Consider the following 23,982-nt stretch of genomic DNA (forward strand, 5'->3'; position numbering starts at 1 on the left):
GCTGGGAAGGAGGCATAGACTTTAAAATATTGTGAGACACTGATTTGAATCAGTCTATAGCGATAGAGTCAGAGAGTCATTCTTCCCAGTGGAATTTTTTTTTAAGGATTTTATTTATTTATTCATGAGAGAGAGAGAGACTGAGAAATAGAGAGAGAGGCAGAAACATAGGCAGAGGGAAAAGCGGGCTCCCTGCGAGGAGCCTAATATGGAACTCGATCCCAGATCCCTGGGATCATGACCTGAGCCAAAGGCAAGATGCTCAACCACTGAGCCACCCTGGTAAATTTTGAAATTCAACCAAAGAATGGATTTTGTCCATTGAAGAGTCTACTTTTTAAAAAACATTCCTCTAGGGCAGCCCCGGTGGCCCAGCGGTTTAGTGCCACCTTCAGCTCCGGGCATGATCCTGGAGACCCGGAATCGAGTTCCGCATCGGGCTCCATGCATGGAGCCTGCTTCTCCCTCTGCCTGTGTCTCTGCCTCTCTCTTTCTGTGTCTCTCATAAATAAATAAATAAAATTTATTAAAAAAAAACATTCCTCTAAAAAAGCTTTGGTTGCTTAAGCACAGCTGAATGAGTTAGCTTATCAACTGTATGCAACTCTTTTGGCAGTTCTTTCTTTTGGCAATTAAGAACTAGAACCTCATCTCTGATTACAGTGTCTTGGCATATAATTCAATTTTATTGGAAGAAGGTGATGTTAGAAAGGGTTAATACAACAATATAAGTCCCTCTGAACCGTTTCCTGTATAATTGCTCATCCATATAGTTTATGTAGTCTTTCAGTAGTCGGTGTTCAGAGAAGTGTTGAAATTGTTTTCATGCAATTTGAAATTTAATTTCTAGGTGCAACATCTGAGTATTTTCCTTTTTTAAGGACTTATTAATTTTATTTTAAAATATATTTTTAAAAGATTTATTTACTTATGTGAGAGTGGGAGGGGGTAGAGGGACAGAGGGAGAGGAAGAGAGAAAATTTCAGGCGGAACCCCCACTGAGCATGAAGCATATGCAGGACTCCATCGCACAGGCCTGAGATCATGACCTGAGATGGATGCTTAAACATCTGTTTATATAGACTCAGTCTTCTTAGTTATTAGATTTTATTTATTATTTACAAGATTTTAAATAGTATTACATTGTAATTGTCCTAAATATCTATGAATAAAGTAACCTTAAAAAAAGGCAGAAAGACTTCATGAAGACTGTATGAAGTCATTGTCTTAAACTAGTTGTCATTTTTTTCCCCCTAGAAACATTTGTGGTTTACCAGAAAGAGTTTGGGCTTGGGGATCAGATCTTTTGGTTTAGAATTATAGCTCTGTTGGTTACAAGCTGTTATCTTAGATATATTTTAACCTTTTTGCCTCATTTTCCCAAGTTTGTTGAAACAGTTAAAAATGCTAATACTAACCTTAGTGTATAGGAAGTATTTGGACCATAATATGTGCTCAAAAAATGTTTATAGTATCTGAATCTACATTTCTTTAGCTTTTCAAACTTCATTATTTATCTCTTTTAATTGGATTCGAGTTTCTATTTCTTATATAGCAATGGAGATGATTATTAAGTTGAGTCAGTTAACACTGGAAGCAACTCAGATATGGCTGAAATATTGCCGAAGTCTAGAGCAATTCCATCTGGTTTGTTAATTGCTATGGCTGCCTATCTCTAGTCTGGGAACTAACAATTCAGACAGAGTTGGTTATGAGTTCATTTCAACTTCACTGAGCACAAAATAAATGGCAGGCCCCATGGTTAAGATCTGTGCTTTGTCGTAGAGATGAATATGACACAGCCTGCCCATCAGCTGCAAGCAGTCAGTTAGGACTGCCCATAATGGCCTATCATTTGCTCTTCCTCCCCACCACTTTTCTATATAGAATTAGGAATAGAACAGATTCTTACCTAATTCACAGCAGAAGTTTTAAACCTGGATGGGGAGCCAACAGAGTCCAGCAGGGAGGATGCATTTGAGATCTGTGTATTTGCAGAGCCTGTTACCTCTGCAATTCTTCTGGGACTACTGATGTTATAATGTCTTTTATAAGCAAAGTTCTTTTTTAATATCACCCTTAAATGTAATGATTGTAATCGTCTTCTTGTTGCCTTTTCAGACGTTTGTCTCTTCAAAAAGTGGCATCCAGCCCTGCTGAGGTTACTTATTAGCACTATCTCATTGATTGTGGTATTCTATTCCTCACAAGGCTCAAATATTAATATTTTTTTCCTTTCTTGCCTCTGGATCAAATGGCCAGATTTTGCCTTCAAGTTAAAAAATTAGAAATCCTTATTTTTCTTCATGTGACAATTGTAAAACCATAAACGTTTTGAAGTTACATTTGAAAGTGATTTTTATAAACTTCTTTTAAAATTCCATTTGTAACCTGCAATTGTTGTTTGAAGTTCTCCTAACTCTTTTAAAACCTTGAATCATACTTTTTTATGCATTTGTAAGAGAATGTCCCAGTATGAGAATAAGAAATCCTATTTGTGACTAAATTGATTTTTTATATATAGGCTGAACAAACATACCTTGATGTTTAATTTTTTTAAAAAAGGCTTAAAAATATTTAAAACATTTTGTTCATGTTTACATTAGCATGTTAAAGATCATCCTGTGATGGGACACCGTTAGTTATTTCTGGACTGAGGTTGTAATTGTCTTTCTTACTTTCTTTGGTTTTCCTTAATATTTGTGCCCTGAATATTATGGATTTTACATGGGAAACATTGGATAAACTTCAGAAAAGCTTTCTGAATGTGATGTGTTTTTATAATAAGATGATGATAACACCTATTACACCAGAAATCATTGTTAAAGTCAAAACAGAGAATGAAAAGAATTTGCTACTCATCCAGATGTATTCAGCTATGAAAGAACAATCAAAGAAACCGTGATTTCAGAATCAGTATGAAATTTCCATTTCCATTTTCCTTCCACAAGCTCATCTGAGTTTGTAATGGGTAGAACCTGTATTATTAGTCACTTATCTGGTCAGATACTCAGTACCATAATTTGGCAGTCTGTGAACTATCTGTGATTATGCAAAAACACAAATAAGCAATCTCTCTTAGTTGTTTCAGTTTTGTTTTAATGTAAAGTTTTTAGCACACCTTCCCATTGCAGTCTTAACACTAGCAACAGCCAGGTCCACTGGGATGTGCTGATACCTATAAACACTATGGGAAGAAAAGGTGGTCTGGACTAGGCTCTCTAGGTTGCTGATCTAATTGGGGGCAGACCTGAGGTGGGGATTTAAGGAGGAGCCAAAAAGGACACTAAAAGCTAGAGAACAAGCCAAATCAATCTGTTAGAGAAAACTAAAGTTTCAATATTTGAGAGTTCAGGTTTACTTACTAGGTCTGGTGGAGTTTAAACAGGAATCCAGATGGGGAGGTCTCAATACTAGGAGTTTAGAATTTGGAGGAAATAAGATTAGATGGAAAATAAAAGAGAGAGAGAAAGAGTATGAGAGCATGAGATTGGATTAGTAATGGAAAGTAACTATAAACAATGGTAGATATTTGTGTCTTATGCTGAAAGGTCAAAAAAGAGCTTTGTGCTAGCGGGTTGAGCTATTTTAAACAACAAAAGATATCATAGATCCTTCCCTAGGTACATTTTTGCATTTTAGTAAGGACCTCAGGAAACATTGTATTAAAAACAACAACAATGACAGCAAAAACTCAAAAAGAATTTCAACTACTTTGGGTGAAGTTGTTTTGAGAAGGTGGATCATTTAGGATACTGTTCTCCATTTATCATATGGTTAAGAGGAGAGACTCTGTGGCTCAACTGCCTGATTTTGAATCTTAGAAATATGATTTAATCACTTAGGACTTGGGCAAATGGCCTGAACTTTTTATGCTTCAATTCTCTATCTATGACATGGAGATAACAACGTGATCTACTGCAGAGGATTTGTTATAAGGAATCAATGAGCTGATATATCTCTCTCTATATAGAAAGCTCTTCCTAACACAAAGCAGTTGCTATGTAATTTTAAGCAATTATTATTGTACAATGAGGTATATTGGGCTAGGGCAAGATTTCCCTTGATTTACACTAGGCAAGTTGTAAATACACCCTGGAAATGGGCAATAATATGTATGGCGTGCTTACACAGGCAACTATCCTAAGCCTTAATAGTATCAAATTCCTCAGTCCTTGCTAGGAAGACTTCATAGACTTCTACAGGTGACTTTCTCTCAGCTAGTATCTGACCATCTCAGCCTGCCACCACTAGGAAGTGCTAGGAACACTTCCTAGACTTCTCCAGGTGACTTCTTGGCTAGTATCTGACCGTCTCAGCCTGCCACCTTAAGGCAATAGTACATTTGATGTGTGCAAATATTTGAGTGTATTTCTCGGCCTCTCATTGGTATTGTAAATTTTGTATCTGGAATGTTTGGGAGTGCCATGGTCTGCATGATCTTTGTATTTGGGCTTGAAATGAGGAGGCCATACACTTGTTAAGGAAATAGGTTTGGGGAATAAAACATAGCAGAGGATCTTAACTGCCAGACTGAGTGTTAATTTCTTGAATAACTCCAGGCCTATCACTTAAGTCAAGATCTATTTTTACATCTATAAGTTGTCAAAGGTCAATTTACTCACCTCCTTTGGTTGTCTAATGGCTTAGCCTACCTTTTAAAATTATTTTGTAAACAAAGCCTTACTGAGGTGTTGTGTATTTCTATGCCTTACATGGCATTAAAATTCTAGGTCCCTTAGAGCATTACTCCTAACTCTTAGACATTCCCTGCTATGTATTCTAACTGCGACGTAAGGGAAGATACCTCTTCCTTCACCTCCAGATTTCCTTGGGTTAGGAATCAGAAGACTTGAATTCATATCCAATCCAGTGCCCTAACTTGGTCGTTTCTTTACTTTTTGAAAGCTTAGTTTTTTCATCCGTGAAATGGAATTGTTACAATGCAATTAGGATGAAAATTAAATAAGAAAACACATGAAATATTTTAAGACACTTCTTTGTTAAATAAGAGCTGTTTTTCTTATTCTCTTCTTTCCTAGCTCCTAATTCTGATGAGACTTCTCCAGAAAGAACCAATCTTACACAACAATTATTGAAACAAATTCTTTTGGGGTTTATTCCCCCCTGAAGGGGCAAAGAATTCCATGTTTCTGAAAGGCCAGAAATGATTATTTCTCTGTGTAAATGATGGAGCTGTAGCCATTGACCAATTATCATCCATAGAGAACAGTAATGTAAAAGGCGGCCTGTCTTATACTGAAGGAGGGATGGTTCAGGATACCTTCGTTTCCGGATCCCAAAAGGATGGGCTAATAAAGCACAATGGGCTGAAGGCCCAGCTGTGAGGTTAGGAGCCTAGATGGCAGAACTCCATGGATTGTTCTTGCTCTTTTGGGATCTGCAACATGAATAGACTTCAGTTGATCCAGGAATAGACTTCCTTTTGCAGCTAGAGAGAAAGGAAGCTGAAGGAGAGGTGAGTGTGCCTGGAATAGACAGGGGAGTTTGATCTTAATTTAGGGAGTTCCTGGGTATCCTTGTCTTGTTTGTACACAATAGATTTTAATGACTTTTAAAATGAAAGTTGTTTACATTTTAGGAAGGAAATTCTCATACATTTGGTGAAAAAAAAAAAAAAACTAAACTAAAAAAAAAAAACCCAACAACCCAGAAACAACCAAAAACAGCCTGTACCACGTTCCATGAGCCACATTTCCTGTGTAGTGGTCCCTAAGTGATTCCGAAGAGCACAATTGCTGCATTTATTAAACTTTTTATTTACTAAGGAATGGACAGTAGCATATGGGAGCAATGACAATAGCTGACTGATGAGAAAACAAAGAAATTCCAGTATTTTGCTGTTTTGAAAAAAGTCATTCAGAATTTAGTCATATTGGTTCAGCTGTTGTAACCAAAGACTGATAAGATAATAGAGCCCTTTGTGGTGGTTTTGTACTGAAATCCTTTATCTTTATGATGCACTGGGGCCCTTTAGAGTAGAAAGCTTTTAAAACTGCTCTTGGATTCAGAACTCAAATTAGCTGCTGGTACACTGGGACAGGGGCTCCTTTCTCAGGCACTCACCACAAAGTAACTTTTATCAGGGGACCTTCTGATAGATTGTTAGTTTCTCCAGCTTACCCTATTTATTTTTTGTTGACTTTTTGCTGCCCTATTTTGTGACATTTAAAAGAAGACTCTATCAAAAAAGGCCAGCGCTAACTGGTGGACTGTGCTTGTGAAGTGCAGACATCACAGCCCATCTGATGTGTGAGGAGGCGGCAGGAGCACAGCACTTGAACCAGGTTACCTGTGGGCAGACAAGATCAAATGCAGCTTTCCTTTATGACTAGCATTGCATTTGGGCTTTCTTCTCAAACAATGTCCATTTAGGAAAAAAAAAAAATTAGAACTAACCAGGGAATTCACTCTTAAGAGCTCTTCTTTTCAACTTAATTTAAAATCTTTCTGGATTGTTGGCTGAGTTCTTTGGTTGATGCTGCTTTGAAATTACTGTTAAGTGCTTTCATCTTCCTGGGATTGATGTGGAAAAGTGTATCTCCATTAGAACTCCACTCCAGTGTCACTGCCCACCCTCCCCATCATTCCAAACACAGACAATTTCAGTTAACCAGGCTTCTTGTAATTTCATTGTTGAATCCTATGGAGCTTATTATAGTAATGCGATATCCAGCAATGGAACACGGTCAGGTGGAAGTCTTATTTTAAATTACCTAAGATACATTTCTAGATGCCACAATTTGTTGATATTAGTTTTACCTGGCTTGATAAACATGGTGTTTTGCAGCCATTGCCCTTCAACTCATAAGAATAAAGAGATAAAAACTGTGCAGAGAAATTCACAAAATTTAATTTGGCCATCTCTGAGAGTGAGCCTTTCCTTTTCTCCTTAGTCTCTGTCTCTTTTTCCACTGCTCTGCTTGTTTCTGTTTCTTTTTTTTCATTAGAGAAACTTAGTCGTCACCAAGAGTAGTGATCCACTTTCAGGGGACAGCCATAATGAGGGTGACCTGTGTGAAATGTTTACACTGTAAAAGTCCTAGGTGTGAGAATATTGTAAAAGAGGTGAGGCACGACTCTGCTGAGTAAAGTGCACACTGCAGGGTGCCTGCCTTGTCCACATGTGGAGTCTTCAGTGACTTCCCAATGCCCAGTCTCATTTCCAGCTCCATGGATTGTAACCATGGGTGAAATTAACTAGCAGTTTATGTGCTAATTTCTATGAGCTGATATAAAAAAACAAACCAAACAAACAAAACCCCAAAATCTCCAAATCCCAAAACTTTAAACTTGATTTTTATTTTTAATTTTTCATTCTATACAAAGAAAGGATTTATCCTAGATCTCTTTTTATTTTGTCTAAATTTGCATCAATTTTGAAATTTCTTTGTTGGTTTGGGCCTACAGACAGGTAGTTATGGTTGTAAAGTTAAAAAAAAAAAAGCACCTATTTTAGTTCATTTTTTTTTTCAAGTTCTTCAAATTCTGACCAAAAAGGGCTAGAGGGCTCTTTTTGAAACTGTTATACTGAAAGATGGTATTTGAAAACTTTCGATGAGGGAAATTGCTGCCGTATTTACATTACGAAAAGTGTTCCCTTATTTTCGCACTATTGACTTCCTATTGAGACTCAAAATTTTAAGTACAACTGGTAAAGAATTCAATGGATCAAACTCAGTAAATCTGAAGTCACTGGAATAAAGGCCCCTAAGAAAAAAAAATGTGTCAATTTTAAAGGTCTTTCCTAACTGAAGACCATTTTGCGATAGAGCCAAAGGTTAATAAAATCAGTAGTGAATGTAGCAATTTTACAGATAAGCTATTCACAACAAGTGTAGTTACTTGAATAAAAAGCTAATTCAGTTCTAAAATGCCACATGCAGTAGCAGTGAATAGCTGCTTTTAGGTGCTTTCTGGAGGAGGATAAAATACAGAATCACGGCACTCTTCTCTTCCAGCGTCCCTGGCTGCCTGTAAATTGCTGTGAATGGGGCTGTGGGCTGACAGGCTCTATTAAGACAAACTGCCTTTCTCATCGGAGAGATAAAATAAATCAGGTGTTTAGTCAAATTAAAATACTTCAGCTGGAGCAGGCCCTGGGGAGCACTGATCCACCTGACTAATCTGAGAGAAACTCAAGACAGATGTGGTTTGGGGATAAAGACGACCCCATGGAAAAAAAAAAAGAAACCTGCTGCACTGTCTTTGGAGTTGGAGAATAGATAACAGTTTATAGCGGAGAGTATCAGGCATACACTGTGTGCGATATTGGATAAAAGCAGGCACATTGACTTGTGGAGAAGCTGTGGACAGAAGCTTCTTTGCCGGTTCCCTCTTTGCAGTTTATGACACTACCTCCGTTTTTGTGTGGGAGAGACTATTTTCTGGCAATGCTTTTTAAGAGATTTTAAGATAGCCTGAAGGATGTGAAACAGATGACAGTCAGGCAGCTACTGATGACCTCTGCTGGCCTGGGCAGATCCTCTGGATCTGAGCTCCTTTTTTTCCAAATTAATTTTATCAAAACTCAAAACATAATTTAAGACAAGACTTTTTACATCAAGTTAAGTTACCTCCTAAGAGCATTCAATATGGTCTTTTGCCTTTAACATAGCCAGGCAGTATTTAGGTTGCCCCACTCACTGTGCCCCATAATTTGTCTACTTTTTCAACCACTCTGGCATTTGTACAGATCTTCCTCGACTTGTGTTGGAGTTGCATCCAGATGAACCCATCTTCAGTTGAAAATATCATTAAGTCCAAAATGCATTTACTACACCTAACCTACCTAACATAGCGTGACCTAGGCTCAGCGTGCTCAGAGTACTTACATTAGTGTATGCTTGGGCAAAATCATCCAATATCAAGACTATTTTATAATAAAGTGTTGAATATCTCTTGTGATTTATTGAATACATACAGAAAGTAAAAAACAGAATGGTCGTATGGGTGCAGTGCGGTTGAAGTATATTGGTTGGCTGAGTGGGAGCTGTGGGTCTCTGCTACTGCCCAGCATCTAGAGAGAGTATCATTCATTCTCTGTTGTACTGGATGAGTATTATTTTTGCATCATCATAAAGTTAAAAGATTATAAATTGAACCATTATAAGTTAAGGACTATCTGTAGGTTTGTGTTTTATTTTCTTCTGTGTTTGGTTTATTTGTTTGGTGTTTTTTTTTTTTTTTTTTTTTTGCCATAGCAAAGTTACATATTCAATTAAACTAGTATTCTTTGAAATGAAAAAGCTTGTGTTCACAAGTTGGTTGATCAAAGTGATTGAGATTCAATGTTATTTTTATTACAGCAGCATAAACATTTGTTAATCAAAACAGAAAAATCCAGCACCACAGGTTTTAAGTACTATATGTAAATAAATATAATGAGTATAGAACAGAAAAATGCTCACACACACACACACACACATACACACACACACGGCCACAAAGTGGTCTACACATTTAGAAAAGTATAAGCTATGGTGTGGCATAAATTGATCTCTTCTTAATTTGACTCATAAGGGACTAATTGATATATATACGTATCTATATAGAGATAGATATATAAATTCTCATTGATGGGGTAATTTTAGATTGGTTTTGCTACTATATTTCATTCCAACTGCATTTGTTATGCCACTCATGTCTTTTCAAAATATATATGTGCTCCTCAACTTAAGGATAAGATAAAGATAGTGACAGTCTTATAGAATGCCTAAAATTTCCATTTAAAAATATTGCTTTCTGGCTTGCTTTTTAATAAGTCTATCTAGATGTCATTGAACTTTTACAATTAAACAGCTTGAATATCATTAGTGATTTATAAAACGATTCAGTTAAATGATGTTATCCTGTAAAGATAGATATACATGTATATTAGTGTTGGAAGCACCAAAATATTTATAGACCTGTTGGCTTCACCTTGAAAAGAAGAAGTTAAGAAGACATTTATATGTTATCCTCAGCCTTTCTGTTTCCTATGTAGAGGAGAAAAGGGACTATACTGAAGATTGTTAAAACAAGATTGTCTAATCTAGGATAAGAAAAAAGCTTCCAGTCTTTACTGTGGGATCTAAATACTGGATCTTACCCTTCTCTTGGTCCTTGCCCAAACTTTCTTATGAATGCTCTTCTTTATTAACAAAAAATTGTGGTATAGCGACTTTCCCAGTATCTAATAAGCTGTCTCTTAACTCATCGCATATAGATAGGTATAGAAAGAAAGTTACAGGTAGATCAGAACATTGACAAAAATACATGTAATAAAATGTGCATATATCCCAATTATCTATTTTTAGAACTTTCCAAACTATTTCCCACATCGTAGCTAGAATGACCACATCGTTCATCCCTTATCTAAAATACTGCAGTGATTTTGAAATATGCTTAGAATAAATACGAAGTTTACCAAGCATGGTCTACCAGGAGGTGAATGGTGTGAACTTTTCCTACCTAATCTGGTACTCTACTCCCCTTTAGTTTTCCTTGCTCAAATTTTACTGTCTTCTTTCAACTTCTGGAACATACTGGAACTCCCCTTCCCCCACCCTCTCAGGCAGGGCTTTTGCCTATTTTGTTTCTGTTGAAAAGCTCCTTGACCACTCTCCAACTCTTGGACTAGTTAACTCTATTCATCTTCCTGTTAATTTGTTACTTTTTCTATCTTTCTTACACTTGGGCCTCCCAAACTTGGTTAAACTTTCCCCCAAATACCTGTCATTTTGTAATTCTTTTTTAGTTGTAGTTTACATTTATACGTGTGATTTCTTGGTTAAGTGCCTCCCCACTTTAGATGACAAAGTGCATGAGAGTAGGGAATTCCATCTACCTGTTCTTGCCATGGTGTCAATATCCTTAGTTCTATACAGTATCTGACACATAGCTGTCATTCAAGAAGTATCTTTTTTTCAATGAGAAATGAATAAAGTGAGTAAATAACTACATTTCATACTTATTTTGTATTTTCTCATTCCTATATATATTAACATATGTACTAATTGAGCTTTTGCTATTTTGAAGAAATTTTAAGATTCCTTCTAGGAGCCTGCTTTTGTATTTTAATATTTCTAGATCAAGAAGTTCTTTTTTACCAAACTGAAACTCCTATTGCTGAAATAAAAACTTATTTTTAAAAAAATCAGTTCCAGTAGCTTGAAAGAACAGCTGGATATAGTATTTGTGCCTTTATTACGTTTCTAACACATTTTCTAACATCATCTCACTATCTTATTTTTCTTTTAATTTTGGTTTTAGGCCATCTTTCAATTCAGTGAATTTTTAAGAATATGAAAGGATATCGATCATTTGTTTCTTTATTTTTTAAGGACATGAATTGGTATTACGAACCCCAGGGTAGTCCTAAGTGTCATAACTTCTGGGCTGACATCAATCTTACCTTCTGGGAATCATATACTAACAAGCTCTAGCCAGCATCCTCTGATGGCTCCCTTTCTTTATGGGGCCACTCAGAGGATAGGACCACTCCTAACTGAAATATTTTTAGTTTCTCAGATTGTCACGGTGCTTTCTTAGCAGGAATGAAGGGGGCTTCATAAGGAGATTGGAAGTCTCCTCGTCCACACACACAAAAATCGGCAATCTTTGTCCCCTTTGACAGCTGGTGGCATCTTTCTGAAAAGCTTTCAAATCATAGATCATTTCTTCATAATGAAACCTGTGTGGCTCAAATACAGTGGGTTGAAATTCTTATCTTATGCTGTGGTAAATACTCTAATTTAGATTCACAAAAGGATTCTGTACCCCTTACTTAGGAGAGCTGTGCAATTTACCCATAAAAAGACTGTTCAGCACCATTAGTGCATACCGTAAGTGTTCAGCGACATCATATTCGTTAAACAGCACATCCTTATGCATAACCTTTTCAACCTCGAATATGTTTTTTTCCCTTTGAAGAATGACAAACGACAAAGGCGTGAGGGAGCCCTCCAAGCAACATTGTTGCCTTTAAGGATGAACTTGAAAACTTTAGCCTGATCCACTCACATAGGGGAAAGAAAAAATCAGATTCTTTCTTACCTGAGGCAAGGCAGTCCCCCCACCCCCTCTCTTTTTATAAAACTCCATGGCCAAGAGAACAACTCCTGACTTCAGACATAGGTCTTTCCACAATAGAATAGTTTTATGAGAGCAATGATTGAAAAATTCCTTAAATAACACTTGATAAGCACCTACTGTGTCTTAACTCCTGCGTTAGTCACTGAGGGTAACGATTACTAATATTATAGAATATTAATACAACCCATATTTTCTAATCTTTCATATTACATATCATAGGTTTCCTAGCTCGATCAGATAGATTTGGGTAGGGGGTAAAGTGGTGGTTGGGAGAGGAGGAATATGGTAAAAGGGTGACAATGGGGGTAGTTCTGATTTTTGTTTTGTTTTGTTTTAAAGAGCAAGAGGGAAGAGTGCGAATTTTATTAGTGATGATTCTTTATCTTGGCAGGGGAAATGACTAACTCTGGTGTTCATCCCATTGGCATTCTGTAGTGTTCCTATACTCACAGTAACCTCCAGTTGTCCCAGATCTTGGTGTCTTAGGGTAGTGCCTTTCTCTAAATCTGCCCTCCCCCTTTCCCTAATTCATTCAGACTTTTCTCAAACTTGTGAGATATCTTCTCACTTCCATTTTAGGTACACCTGAGAGCCTGGCAGAAAAAGAACGGCAGCTCTCTACTATGATTACCCAGCTGATCAGTTTACGGGAGCAGCTCCTGGCAGCGCATGATGAACAGAAAAAACTGGCAGCCTCACAAATTGAGAAACAACGACAGCAAATGGACCTTGCTCGCCAACAGCAAGAACAGGTGAGCCCTGCAAAAGGAGCTGATGAACTGGAGATGTGGAATGTGCCAAGCTCAGCGAGTAATCACATTGATTGGTTTATTTGTCATAAGCATTCCTAAAGAAAAAAAGAAGGAAAGAAAGGAAGAAGCCTTCTGGAAATCCAGGATCTTAAAGAACAGTGAGGTCATATGTGGAGGACAAAGAGAGGCATCACAACAACTGGGCATAACTGAAGTGATAACATTGTCCGAGAACATTTGCATTTGGTTAATTACTTAGGGACTTATTCACGTAGGCATCACAAGTCTTCCTAGTGTAGCTTAACCATGAGTAAGCTGCTTTTCTCTAGGCCCTACTCTTCTCATCCAGAAAGGAAGGGTCCTGGTCTAGAAAAACTTTGAGGATCTTTAAACTTACTGGTCCAATGATTTTCTCTGACTTCAGAGTTAGGGTGACCATAGGTCTCAGTTTTCCCAGAATAGCCCTGGCTAATGCCTGTTTTCCAGAGTAATTATTAATAACCCCCTATTCACTTGCAAAAGTTGTCCTGGTTTGAATGATAAATCATATAAATTATATGGTCACTCTATTTATAGCATAGGTAAATCATTGAAAACAGATTAGCACATGGCTCCTCTAAGAATTTGATTCCATTGATTTAGATGTGAGAAAGGAGGAAAAATAGGAGTTTAAATGTGTATCTTTTAAAAAATAAATCACTTTCCCAAATGTTTTTCCTGTTTCATAAGAGTACATTAATCTAACAACAATGATCCTATACAGTAGTCCCTGATGCTTTAGATCAGACAGACCCAAATTAATGTGCAGTTTTTAGGAATCTGACATTATTACTGGAATTATCTTTTCAGTTAAATGTATTTTATAGGGGTATATAGAGCAATATATGCTCTGTTGATTTTAATGAGTTGTGACGTCTGGTATTTTATATGCTTGAATATTTGCCCACATGTAGGAATATGGACTCAGCCCCTAATGGAAAATAACATAAAGGAACACTGTAAAAAATCAGAAGTTAGAATGTCATTTAGCCATCCAGAGATGACACAGTAATTAACTATTGACACTTGTGAATAAGCTAGCACAAATTAATCTTGACACATTTGCAGACGAGTGATATCTTACAGTGAACACTTTGTAATTATATTTCAAAATGAAAATTAAATGACACTTAAAACTAGGTTGTCATGCTCAATGAAGCGAGCATGTAGCTCAACCGATTGGCAAATAAAATTCAGAATTTGAGCCACATGGTGCTTATGTACCATACTTCACTGTGTCAAACCCATACGTCTAGAGTGGATGATAGTAATTGCACTGTGGTGTTTTGGATGCATTTCTATGCAGCACTTTATCATTTAGGAGGGACCATCAATATTAGATGCCTAGTATACTGTTTCACTGGTTTGCTAAGGGGAAATAAATATTCAGAGGTTCCAGCATCTATACCTAGAGTTGCCGAGTTGTCCATTTCTGATTTGAATGGTGACAAAGAAGACTGGGCCTTTCCAATCTGATTAGACACTGTTTCCATTTTGTTTATATAGTTTTGGGAAGGAGTAGTCCCATCTCTCAAACTCTAGACTGTGATAGGGGCAGCTTTATCATGAGTTCCAGTTTGAGCCACTCATTACCAGAAACCACAAAGCGACATTTAGGCGTAGACTGCTATTTTTTGTTATCTTGGGCTGAGCAAAATGTGATTTGGGTGTTTCCCTCTGCTCTAGGCTGAAGTGTCAAAAAGATTCAAATATACAGCTAAGGGCTGATCTGCATTCATTTCTACTTCCAAGATGGCCCATTCTAGAATCGTGGCTTTTGGAAATAGAAGAAATAGGAAGGAAAAAACCATAATTCTTGCCTATGGGGAATTACTAAACTAAGTCCTTTTGAGTAGTCTCTGGCCACTCTTCTATCTGGCATCGTATATTGGCAGTGAATGTATGCTCATAAGGGGCATCTCACTGGGCTCCAGTTTTTGAGGCAATAGACAGCCTGATGCCTAACTTATGTTTTATACTAAATACTGTTATGCTGAAGAAGTTGTTTGCTCCTCTGAGGGGCAGATTCAGCCCTCAACAGGGCTTTCATTGAGTGGTTAATATTTCTTTTTATAGACCAGATGACATGTTAACATGCTGAATATGACTGTTGGATGAAGGAAGGGAATATAAACTTTGCACATGGATCCTGAACTTTAAAATTAACACATTACCCTCAAAAGGATAAGTGGATGAATATTAAATTTTGTTTTTATTTTTTTTAAGATTTTATTTATTTATTCATGAGAGAGATACACACACGGAGGCAGAGACACAGGCAGAGGGAGAAGCAGGAGCCATGCAGGGAGCCCAACATGGGACTCGTTCCCGGGTCTCCAGGATCACACCCTGAGCTGAAGGCAGACACTTAACTGCTGAGCCACGCAGGCATCCCTAAATTTTGTTTTTAAAAAACGCTTTGGACATGTGATATCCACAACAAAAAGATTTCTGACTTTTTGTTGTTTTTTTTTTTCTTTTTTGCACTCCCTTAACAGTATTTGTAAGTTTTATCAGTTCTGAAAATCTTTCCTTCAGAAAAGGCCAAAGTAGACCATAAGTAATAGAAAGTTCTTTCCTGTCTTTGCTTACAGATTTTACTTTTTACATCCAAATTAAGCTCTTGAGAAAAATGTAGCTAGAGTTTTCCTGTCTTTATTCTCCAAAGATCAGATTTCCACATAGCCATTCTTTCCAGATGAGCAGTCCAGATATGGATGAACTGTTCATATGTTCACAAGTGTCATACAAGGAGTACTGTTCACCTACAGAGAAAGATTTAGGGGGTAAGCAGAGAGGTGGCACCTGTTTGAAATTTTTCATTTTCTCCAACTTACTAAGTCTGCCTCTCTCATTTTATAGGAACTCTTTCACACAGAAGTGCCCTAAAGCATTCTTGTCATTCCAAGAGAGATACCTGGGGTAATGGCAAAGGTGCAAGCATTTCATTTGAACTTAACAAAACTTTATTTCTGATAGATTGCAAGACAACAGCAGCAGCTTCTGCAGCAGCAGCACAAAATTAATCTCCTGCAGCAACAGATCCAGGTCAGTGTATTTTATTACTCTCGGCTGGTTGTACTTACTTTCCTCCTTGCAAATGGAATTTAAAATGCTGCAGATGCACCCCTCTCTTGTCAACAGCACCAATAGGGCTGTTACTCAAGGATGTTGTATACAATTGTATAAGTGGATGTAGGAAACATCGACCACACAGTGGTCTAAGCATTCTTTTCTGATGTAAGGTGTAAAGAGAATAAACCTTATATCTCTTTTTCCTTCTGTCATTTGCCCAGCACAACCCAGTGGAAAACTAAATTGTTTCAAAGGTAACACACACATGCTCTTTTTATTGCCACAAACCACTTTTTGCTTCGTATTTTACCATTTAATGGTATCACAGGGAAAAGCTGAGGCTTATTCACTTCTTAGGATTGTCTGATTGGGTCAATTATGAGAAGAGTCTTATGACCTGGGAAAAGATTGATAATGATTAATTTGTTCTTTAGCAAATAGGAACTGCATTTCTGCTAGGAGCTGAGGGGAGTAGAAAGATCAATGAATAATTATGTGCCTTCAAGGAGCTTATAGTCTAAAAAGGAAAAAAAAAATCTTGTTCTCAAATAATTGTAACCCAACTTTAAAAATCCCTTTTATGTTGTGGCAGTGTAACACGGTACATAGATCATGATTACAGTGGCCTAGGAATTCTGATTTCTGACGTTCCTTTAGAACTTGATGGCTAATGTAACTAACAGCTATCTGAGATAGGTAAGGGAAGTGACCTCCATTTTTGAAAAGGAACATAGCTATGTGACTTCTAGGAAACCATAGAATACGGAACCAATTGTCTAGTACTCATCCCAGATTTCCATCTTTCTGCCACGGCCTCTGTGCTTTCCCTTGATTACTGTGGATATTTTCTAACCTCTGTGATTTGTGTGTCAGCCTAGTTGGGATGGTATGTTGGGAATGATAGTATGCCTTTGCTTGAGTTTAATATTACACATTCCTCTATTTAAAAAAAAATCATTCACATATAGTCATAGTTTACTCTTCTACTCTTTCATTGGTGAAAGCCAGTGATTTTACCTTAGAGCCTTGCTTCATTTGTTAATCATACTTGGTGTTCTGTTTTAAAGTACCATTTTGGTATACCTGTACCTCATTTGGCATTTTGTCCTGCTATCTTCACTCAAAGGTTTTATCCAGTGTCTTTGTTTTTGTTTAGTTTGTTCTGATTTTATCTTCCATAAGCAAGTGTATATGTTTCAAAATAAAGAGTCCGAATACAGAGGAGATGGAGTGTCTCTGGCATTTTTGACAGTCCACTTTTACAATTAAATCTTGGAATAATTTCTCATCCTCATATCTCTTTTATGACTCATGCTGAGATCCTTAATTAAGTAACTGTCCAGGTGTTCCTTGGTTCTGCCCTTATTAGAATTTTCAGTGTGTCTCCTACTGCTAAGGTCAAGATTTTTAGCCTGTGGTTTCCTACATTTTCCTCTAGATTCCTCTCTAAGAACTCTGTAGGTGTTAAATAGCCTGGTCGTTTAGTTCTGTTTCTCCTATTTGTAAAGTATGAATGGTAGAAGTTTCCTGAGATGTTCCCTGATTTCCCATTTACTTATTGTTTTTACTACATCTTTATTACTTCTTTATTTATTTTGAATGATTTCACTTCTCAGCCCACTGTTGTTTATATTAAGTGGCTGTCTTAATTGATGTTTGTTTTGTGGTACTGAGGATGTCAGATGAATAGCAGCCAGATCACTTCAGAGCATTTTTATGAAATATTATTAGTATTTATTGAGGTACACATGATGTTATAGTTGTAACTTTACTACATGAAATTGATGCCTTTTTCAAAAAACTATAAAATATGAAGTTAAAATATTATTCATCAGAATGTTCAATTTGAAAAGATAGGAAAATTGTTTTCCAAGTTTTCTAATAGAAGTTTAATTGCTTTCAAAATTGTGGCTATTTCTTATTGTTTAAGTTTTTAAAAATTGAAGCTAATCAGCACTTGATCTCAGCTGTATGAATTACAAAATCAGAGAGATTCAAAATGTCAGAGTTGCATTCATCTTAGAAATACAGAAATCTTTATAATAAGGATTCATATTTTAAAAATAACAGGAAGCAATAACCTGTATTTATAGTTCATTCTGTCCTGAGCTACTGCATTGCTTCATATCTTGTCAGTATTTATCTTATCAGTATAGACCATTCAGAGCATTTTTCAAATGCTGAAAAACACTCCTTACACAAAACATATTCATCTCTGACACGAAGCAGGACTTTGATATTCAGACTTTTATTTTGGGGGGAATGGGAAATGGGTTAACTGTGTTTTCGAATGTGGTTTTTGACAAGCTATTGCCATGATCATATTTAGAAGAGATTATTGTTGGTCCAGTTTTAGTATACTTTTTGAGCAAAATATGAGATGTAAGAGGTGCCTCAAACATTCTTCCATCATGAAAGAAACATTTTCCCTTTGAAAACAAAACAGAACAAAGAGTAAAAATAAGGTAAGCATAAAACCTACTTTCCCTTCTGAAAGCGAATGTGTACAGACAATTTGTGCAAGTTTGACCTTCTTTCTTCTCTTTAAATCTTGGGTCTTAGAACCTGTTAGCTAACATGGTTAGCAAGATTAAGCCATGGCAATTGGCTATGGATCATGAGGATCAAGTGGTTACATTCACGATCACTCTCTACTTCTAGTTTAGAATGCTGACTTGTGAATCAGTGTTGTTTCAGAATTTGCAAGCTGTAATAGAAACAAAGAGAAGAGTGTCTAACCTCTTGTAATAACCACATACCAATACATCTGGGCCTAAAATAATTGAGACAAATGAAAACCTGAATGGTTTACACAATTTGAAAAGCAGTGTTTTTCCTTAGAGATAGGAAAAGGCATGATGAAGATAGTATTATAAAAGTCCTCATGCTTATTTTTTGAAATCATTCAAAACTTATACATGTATTTAAAAACCATTTCATTTATGTATTTTTCTTCCTTAAGTAGAATTTTTAACATAATTTTGCCTTAATAAATCCTAACTAAATTTTGAGAGAGATACCATGTAAGCCATGTTTAGAAAGTCAGATGAATGATTTTGTGAACCAGTGTTTTTATATTTTTGATCAGTCAATTTTTGCCATTAAAAAATCAGGGTAATAACTTTAAATGATTATTAAAATGCTTTAATATTAACAGATCTTTTAGGAGGCTGTTTGCTTAGTGAATTCAAATCCCTCTGTTTGTGCTTTGGGGAAAATGGTGATTCCTCTAATTTGTTTCATATTAAGTAATTCCCCCGATATAAAGCCCAGAAAAAGTTAGACATTTTTGATATTTCCAGGACAGAAATAGCATAGTTTTCATCAAGTCTATGGAAAGCCAAAATAATAGATGTGGAATATAGGCCCTTCGAATTGGGAATGTCGATTCTCATGCTTTAATTCCAAATGACAGATAATTGCTTCAGTAATATTATCTTTTTTGTTTCTACTGTTGCACTAGAGTGTCTTAGTCTTTTGAAGCATTTTATTTATGAATTATGTTGGCCAGTAAACAAAATTCACTTTTAGTCCGTTGGACATATCGAAGTATATTTACAATATTTAAATCAACTACTAAATATAAGACTAGTCTAAGCGAAGGAGAAAATGCCTTATAAATACTACTTTCTTGATCCATCCATAAATTTATTTATTCAACCTCAATTGACCATGTCATGGTTTTTGAATCTAGAGAAGATAGTCTTCATGGACACAACATACCACATTCTTCACATTCTTTGGTTTCAATAGCACATCACTAGAAACACATTTGATGACATTTTATTGCTAAAACTTAATCTTTGGAAGAGAATTCAGCTTATGAAAATATCTCCATGAGAAACTTGCTTTTCCAGACATGAGCGGTGTTATCCCATTATCCATGTCTCTTCAACCCCCAATTTTAGAGTTATTCAAGTGGCTTATATTGTGTGCCATACAGGCAGTATCCTCTCCTCACATCACTGATGGAACCACAGTGGTCTCCTAACAATGGGCTTGCTGGTTGGGGTTTTATTTGGGTATTTGGCTTCCTGGGCCAGAGCCAACAATTTAGTGAACTCATACACACATGCCTTTTTTAGTATAATTATGAAACTTGAAATTCTTAGCTTCTTGTTAATCGTTATGATTACTAATCTTTATGATTAATGTATAATATGCATTGCCCTTTCCTCATCATTCAATACATGCATCAGATGGCAAACTCCATCTATGGAAGGTCTGAACTAAATGCCATTGCTGCTGCTTTCCACATACTCTTTGTCTCCTCTGAAAGCTTTCTGTTTTAAATGGTGTAATATAATGTTGTTTATTTACAACATAAACATTTATTTTTTTTTCTTCCTGAAGCTTCACTCTGTATATGAGTATATTAATATTTTTCAGACACACTATATTTTCTATTTTGACTATAATATATTCCTGTGTACTCTTCATATATTTTGTGTGTCTCTGTGTGTTTGTCATGAGATAGAGCACCCACCATTCAATATGCATTCTTCCTCTTCAAGTCTGGTAACCAGGAGAGATGCTAATATTACAAGAAAGGAGATGATTATTCTTAAAACTATTAAACAGAATAATTTGAGATGTACTCTCACCTTTTAAGGAGATAAACCTTACCTATTGTTTCCTTCAATATGATTAACTATAGGCATTTCAGTTATCTGCTGAGCCAAATAAGGACTACCTTTTTATGTGAAGTAGTTGTCTAAAGATCAGAAATAATTACTTTGTACATTAGCCTTCATGGCCTGTATGACCTGGTTAATTAATTTTTTGCTAGGATAATAATAATAGATATATATTTGAGGGTATGCTTCATCATTAAGTATCTAAGTGACCTCTAATTTTAAGAGCTGGATCTTTTGGAGATGGCTGCAGGAGCCAACGTAAGCCTGATGAAAGTCAGGAGCCCTGTAGTCTCACGCAGTCCCTCTGTCTTATGTTGTATCTTTGTTAATTGTATTTAGCATTGATAAACAAAAAGCAATTACAGTGCTCCTGTTTTGGCTCCAGCCAATAGTTCTTTTTTGTGTTATTGATCAGGTAACGAATCTCCTTCCAACAGCCTCTGAACAGGACTAAATAAACCCACTGGAAGTAATTTGATACTACTATTGGCACTGTACATGTATCTGATACTCTCTTGCAATGAAATGAGAGTTATAAACAAAGCTTAGAAGTCTAGGATTAGCCCCCAGCTTCAGCAAGCCCTTAAAATATTTTGTAATTCTATCTTCAATCATGAATTAGCCAGGAAAAACAGACCCTGTCTCCTCTATTTCTCTGCTGTATGCTGTGTTTAATTGCCCACAGGCAGACTGTTGTGATCTTCTTTGGAAGTTTAAAACCAAGATAAAAATGCAAATCTAATTATTTCTTTTATGTAATCTAATTAACTTTTTAAGTAATGATAGATGCTCCATAGCTTGCTTCAAACATTTTAATAATGAAGTTTCTGAATTATAAAGAATAGGTAAAGCTGCTATAATTCATTAATAGCAAGGGCCTTCACAACTAAAAATATAAATTATCTGGGGATTATAAAAACTCCATGTTAGCCATGCTAGACTGTTAAAGTTGGAGTGGCTTTAAAAATAAGTGATGCTTGCCCAGATCCTATGAATTACTGTATGGAGGTATTAATCAGCTTGCTACCTGTTTTCTAAATGTGGCCTATGGCAAAGATCTTTCAGCAGACCAGAACCTGAATCTCAGTGCTTTCCAGGCATTGCGGTTCAGTTTCCCCCACCCTCTCTAGGTGACCCTACCCTTCTCTATTTTACCTGCTTATACTTATCTCTGAAACCAGTCCCCAGCTCTGTCTCAAACTACTGATACTAAAACTTCCGGGAAACGAAAGTCTTTGCTTCCTTCTAGGATTAATGAAAAAGGAAGAGTACATGACCTCCTCAGAGGCAGGAGGGTAATGGAGCAGAGTGAGCAGATGATCCAGGTGGTGTGGGCATGTGACATTATGTAACACTGAATCAATCCCATGGGGAAAAGGCAGTTCTCTTCTATTTTTTTCTTGATCTCTTTGATTACATTGAGGGCTCAGTTTAGTGTTAGTCTTTAATACCTTTCTAGGATGTGCTAATCTCTCTCTGTAGGAAAGACAGAGAGAGAGAGAGAGAGAGAGAGCATCTTAGTCTCAGAGTCTTTGGAGGCAATAGCATTTAGCTACAAATAAAATAAAAATAAAAATAAACTAGTTTTTCATACTTATCTGCTTATCTTGTATTTATGACAGGAGATTTTAGGTTTCTATTTGAGGTAGTGATATGAAGTTTCCTTTTGAAATAAATGTATTTAAGCAAAAACAAGTCAATTTAAATAAGAAACTTAAGCAAATAATAATTGTGTACTTGGGTGTGACTTAATGATAAATTTTGGGAAACCTTTGAAAAAGCATTACAGTAAGAGGTATTAAATGATCCCCTTCTACTCTGCTTCCACTTTAATAGAAGGTTAAACTTGGAAACATCATTTAGAGGTCCTCATGATTCCCATTTGCTCATTGAGGGGAGGCTGGGTAGCTATTCCTTGTAGACGACTATATTGTGATTTTATCATTAAGCGATATTTAAAAAAATAATCCTGACATTATGGTTGGGTTTTTTTAACCTCTTATGGAATTAAAATGCCTTTTCTTTTTATGAAGTAAAGGTGACAATAGATGGTATAAACTTTGTTTTTTTGTTTTCCAGGAGTTTATTTGGTAAAATAAGACAGATAGATAGATAGATAGATAGATAGATAGAGATATATACACACACACACATATATATATACACACACATATATATATCCCTGTATACACACACACACACACATATATATATATCCCCAGTCTTGTTTTTCTTTGAAATTTCTTTGGAACTTTTTGTCCAGTCCAAATCCTGTACTTTACAGAAGAAAACTGAAACTCCAGACTTGTCCAAGCTTTAAAAGCTAAATATTGTCAGCTATGAGTGGGACCCGACTTTCTCAACTCCTTAGTCCAGTGCTATTTCCAACATTCCAGGTTGTGCCTCAATTTTCCCTTTTTGTGACTTGAATAAATCTTAGTGCACTTTAGTTTCTTAGTTTGTAAAATGTGGATAATAATACCTAACATCTAAAATCTCATTACATTTTCTTTGTCCTTAAACAGAAAAAGATTGAAGATTTGCCATTAGAATCAATTTATATACCAGAACTACTACAACTGTGGGTATATACCCACAAGGAAAGAGATAAAAAGAACATAACTGGAATCTTTCTATAGTGTAGTATGAAATGTATTCATGGCTGAGTGACTCTTTTGGTATTTACATATAAACTTCTTAGTTAATTATTTTACTTTCTGGGGGCTTTAAAGTGTTAGGTCTTTATTGAGGGTCTATTGAGGGTCAGTCACCCTTAATTTTAATACTTTTCTTTATAGCTACCTTCTCCAGCTGACAAAAGTGCGCAGTGAGTGACAGCATTTGATGCCAGTTGTTCTCAATCTTGATTGTATCTTGTGATCACTTGGAAGCCTTTTAAAAATACCAATGCCTGGGTTCCATCCCAGAGATACTGATTTAATTGGCCGAGGGTATGGTCCTAGTGGAAGATTGTTAAAAACTCTATAGATGATACTAGAGGACAATCAAGATTGAGAAATACTGCTTTATACAGTGTAATGCAGACTAAATGATTAAATGTGAACTCTGAGTTGTTTGGATTATCTATCTACCTACCTAACATCTATCTATATCTATATCTATAGATGTTAGGTAATAGATCTAGATCTAGATCTAGATAAACAGGGTTGCATAGCTTAAACAAATAATTTTTTAGCAGTTGAAATATACCTTTGACTTTGATCACAGCTATATTACTTTTAATAGATCATGGTTTAAATAAGTTAAATAAATTTAGTTAATTGTTCTAATAACTTGATTTTTACGTATATATAAGTATACTAGCAAACAGGACTGTGTTGAAATCAGAATATCTTTTTTTCCTTTGGGGGATAGTATTTAAA

The 23,982-nt window shown here is 36.1% G+C and overlaps 1 protein-coding gene across 1 annotated transcript in view; it reads left to right on the forward strand.

The window, feature by feature from the left end:
• Positions 1–23,982, forward strand: part of SOX6 (SRY-box transcription factor 6) — a 411,290-nt gene that overhangs the window by 199,070 nt on the left and 188,238 nt on the right. The window contains exons 5-6 of the mRNA XM_055317952.1: positions 12,676–12,848; positions 15,867–15,935. Coding sequence (XP_055173927.1) covers positions 12,676–12,848; positions 15,867–15,935 — 242 coding nt within the window. The remainder of the gene's footprint in view (positions 1–12,675; positions 12,849–15,866; positions 15,936–23,982) is intronic.

Source organism: Nyctereutes procyonoides, unplaced genomic scaffold, assembly GCF_905146905.1.
Source record: "Nyctereutes procyonoides isolate TBG_1078 unplaced genomic scaffold, NYPRO_anot_genome, whole genome shotgun sequence".
NCBI classification, from domain to species: Eukaryota; Metazoa; Chordata; class Mammalia; order Carnivora; family Canidae; genus Nyctereutes; species Nyctereutes procyonoides.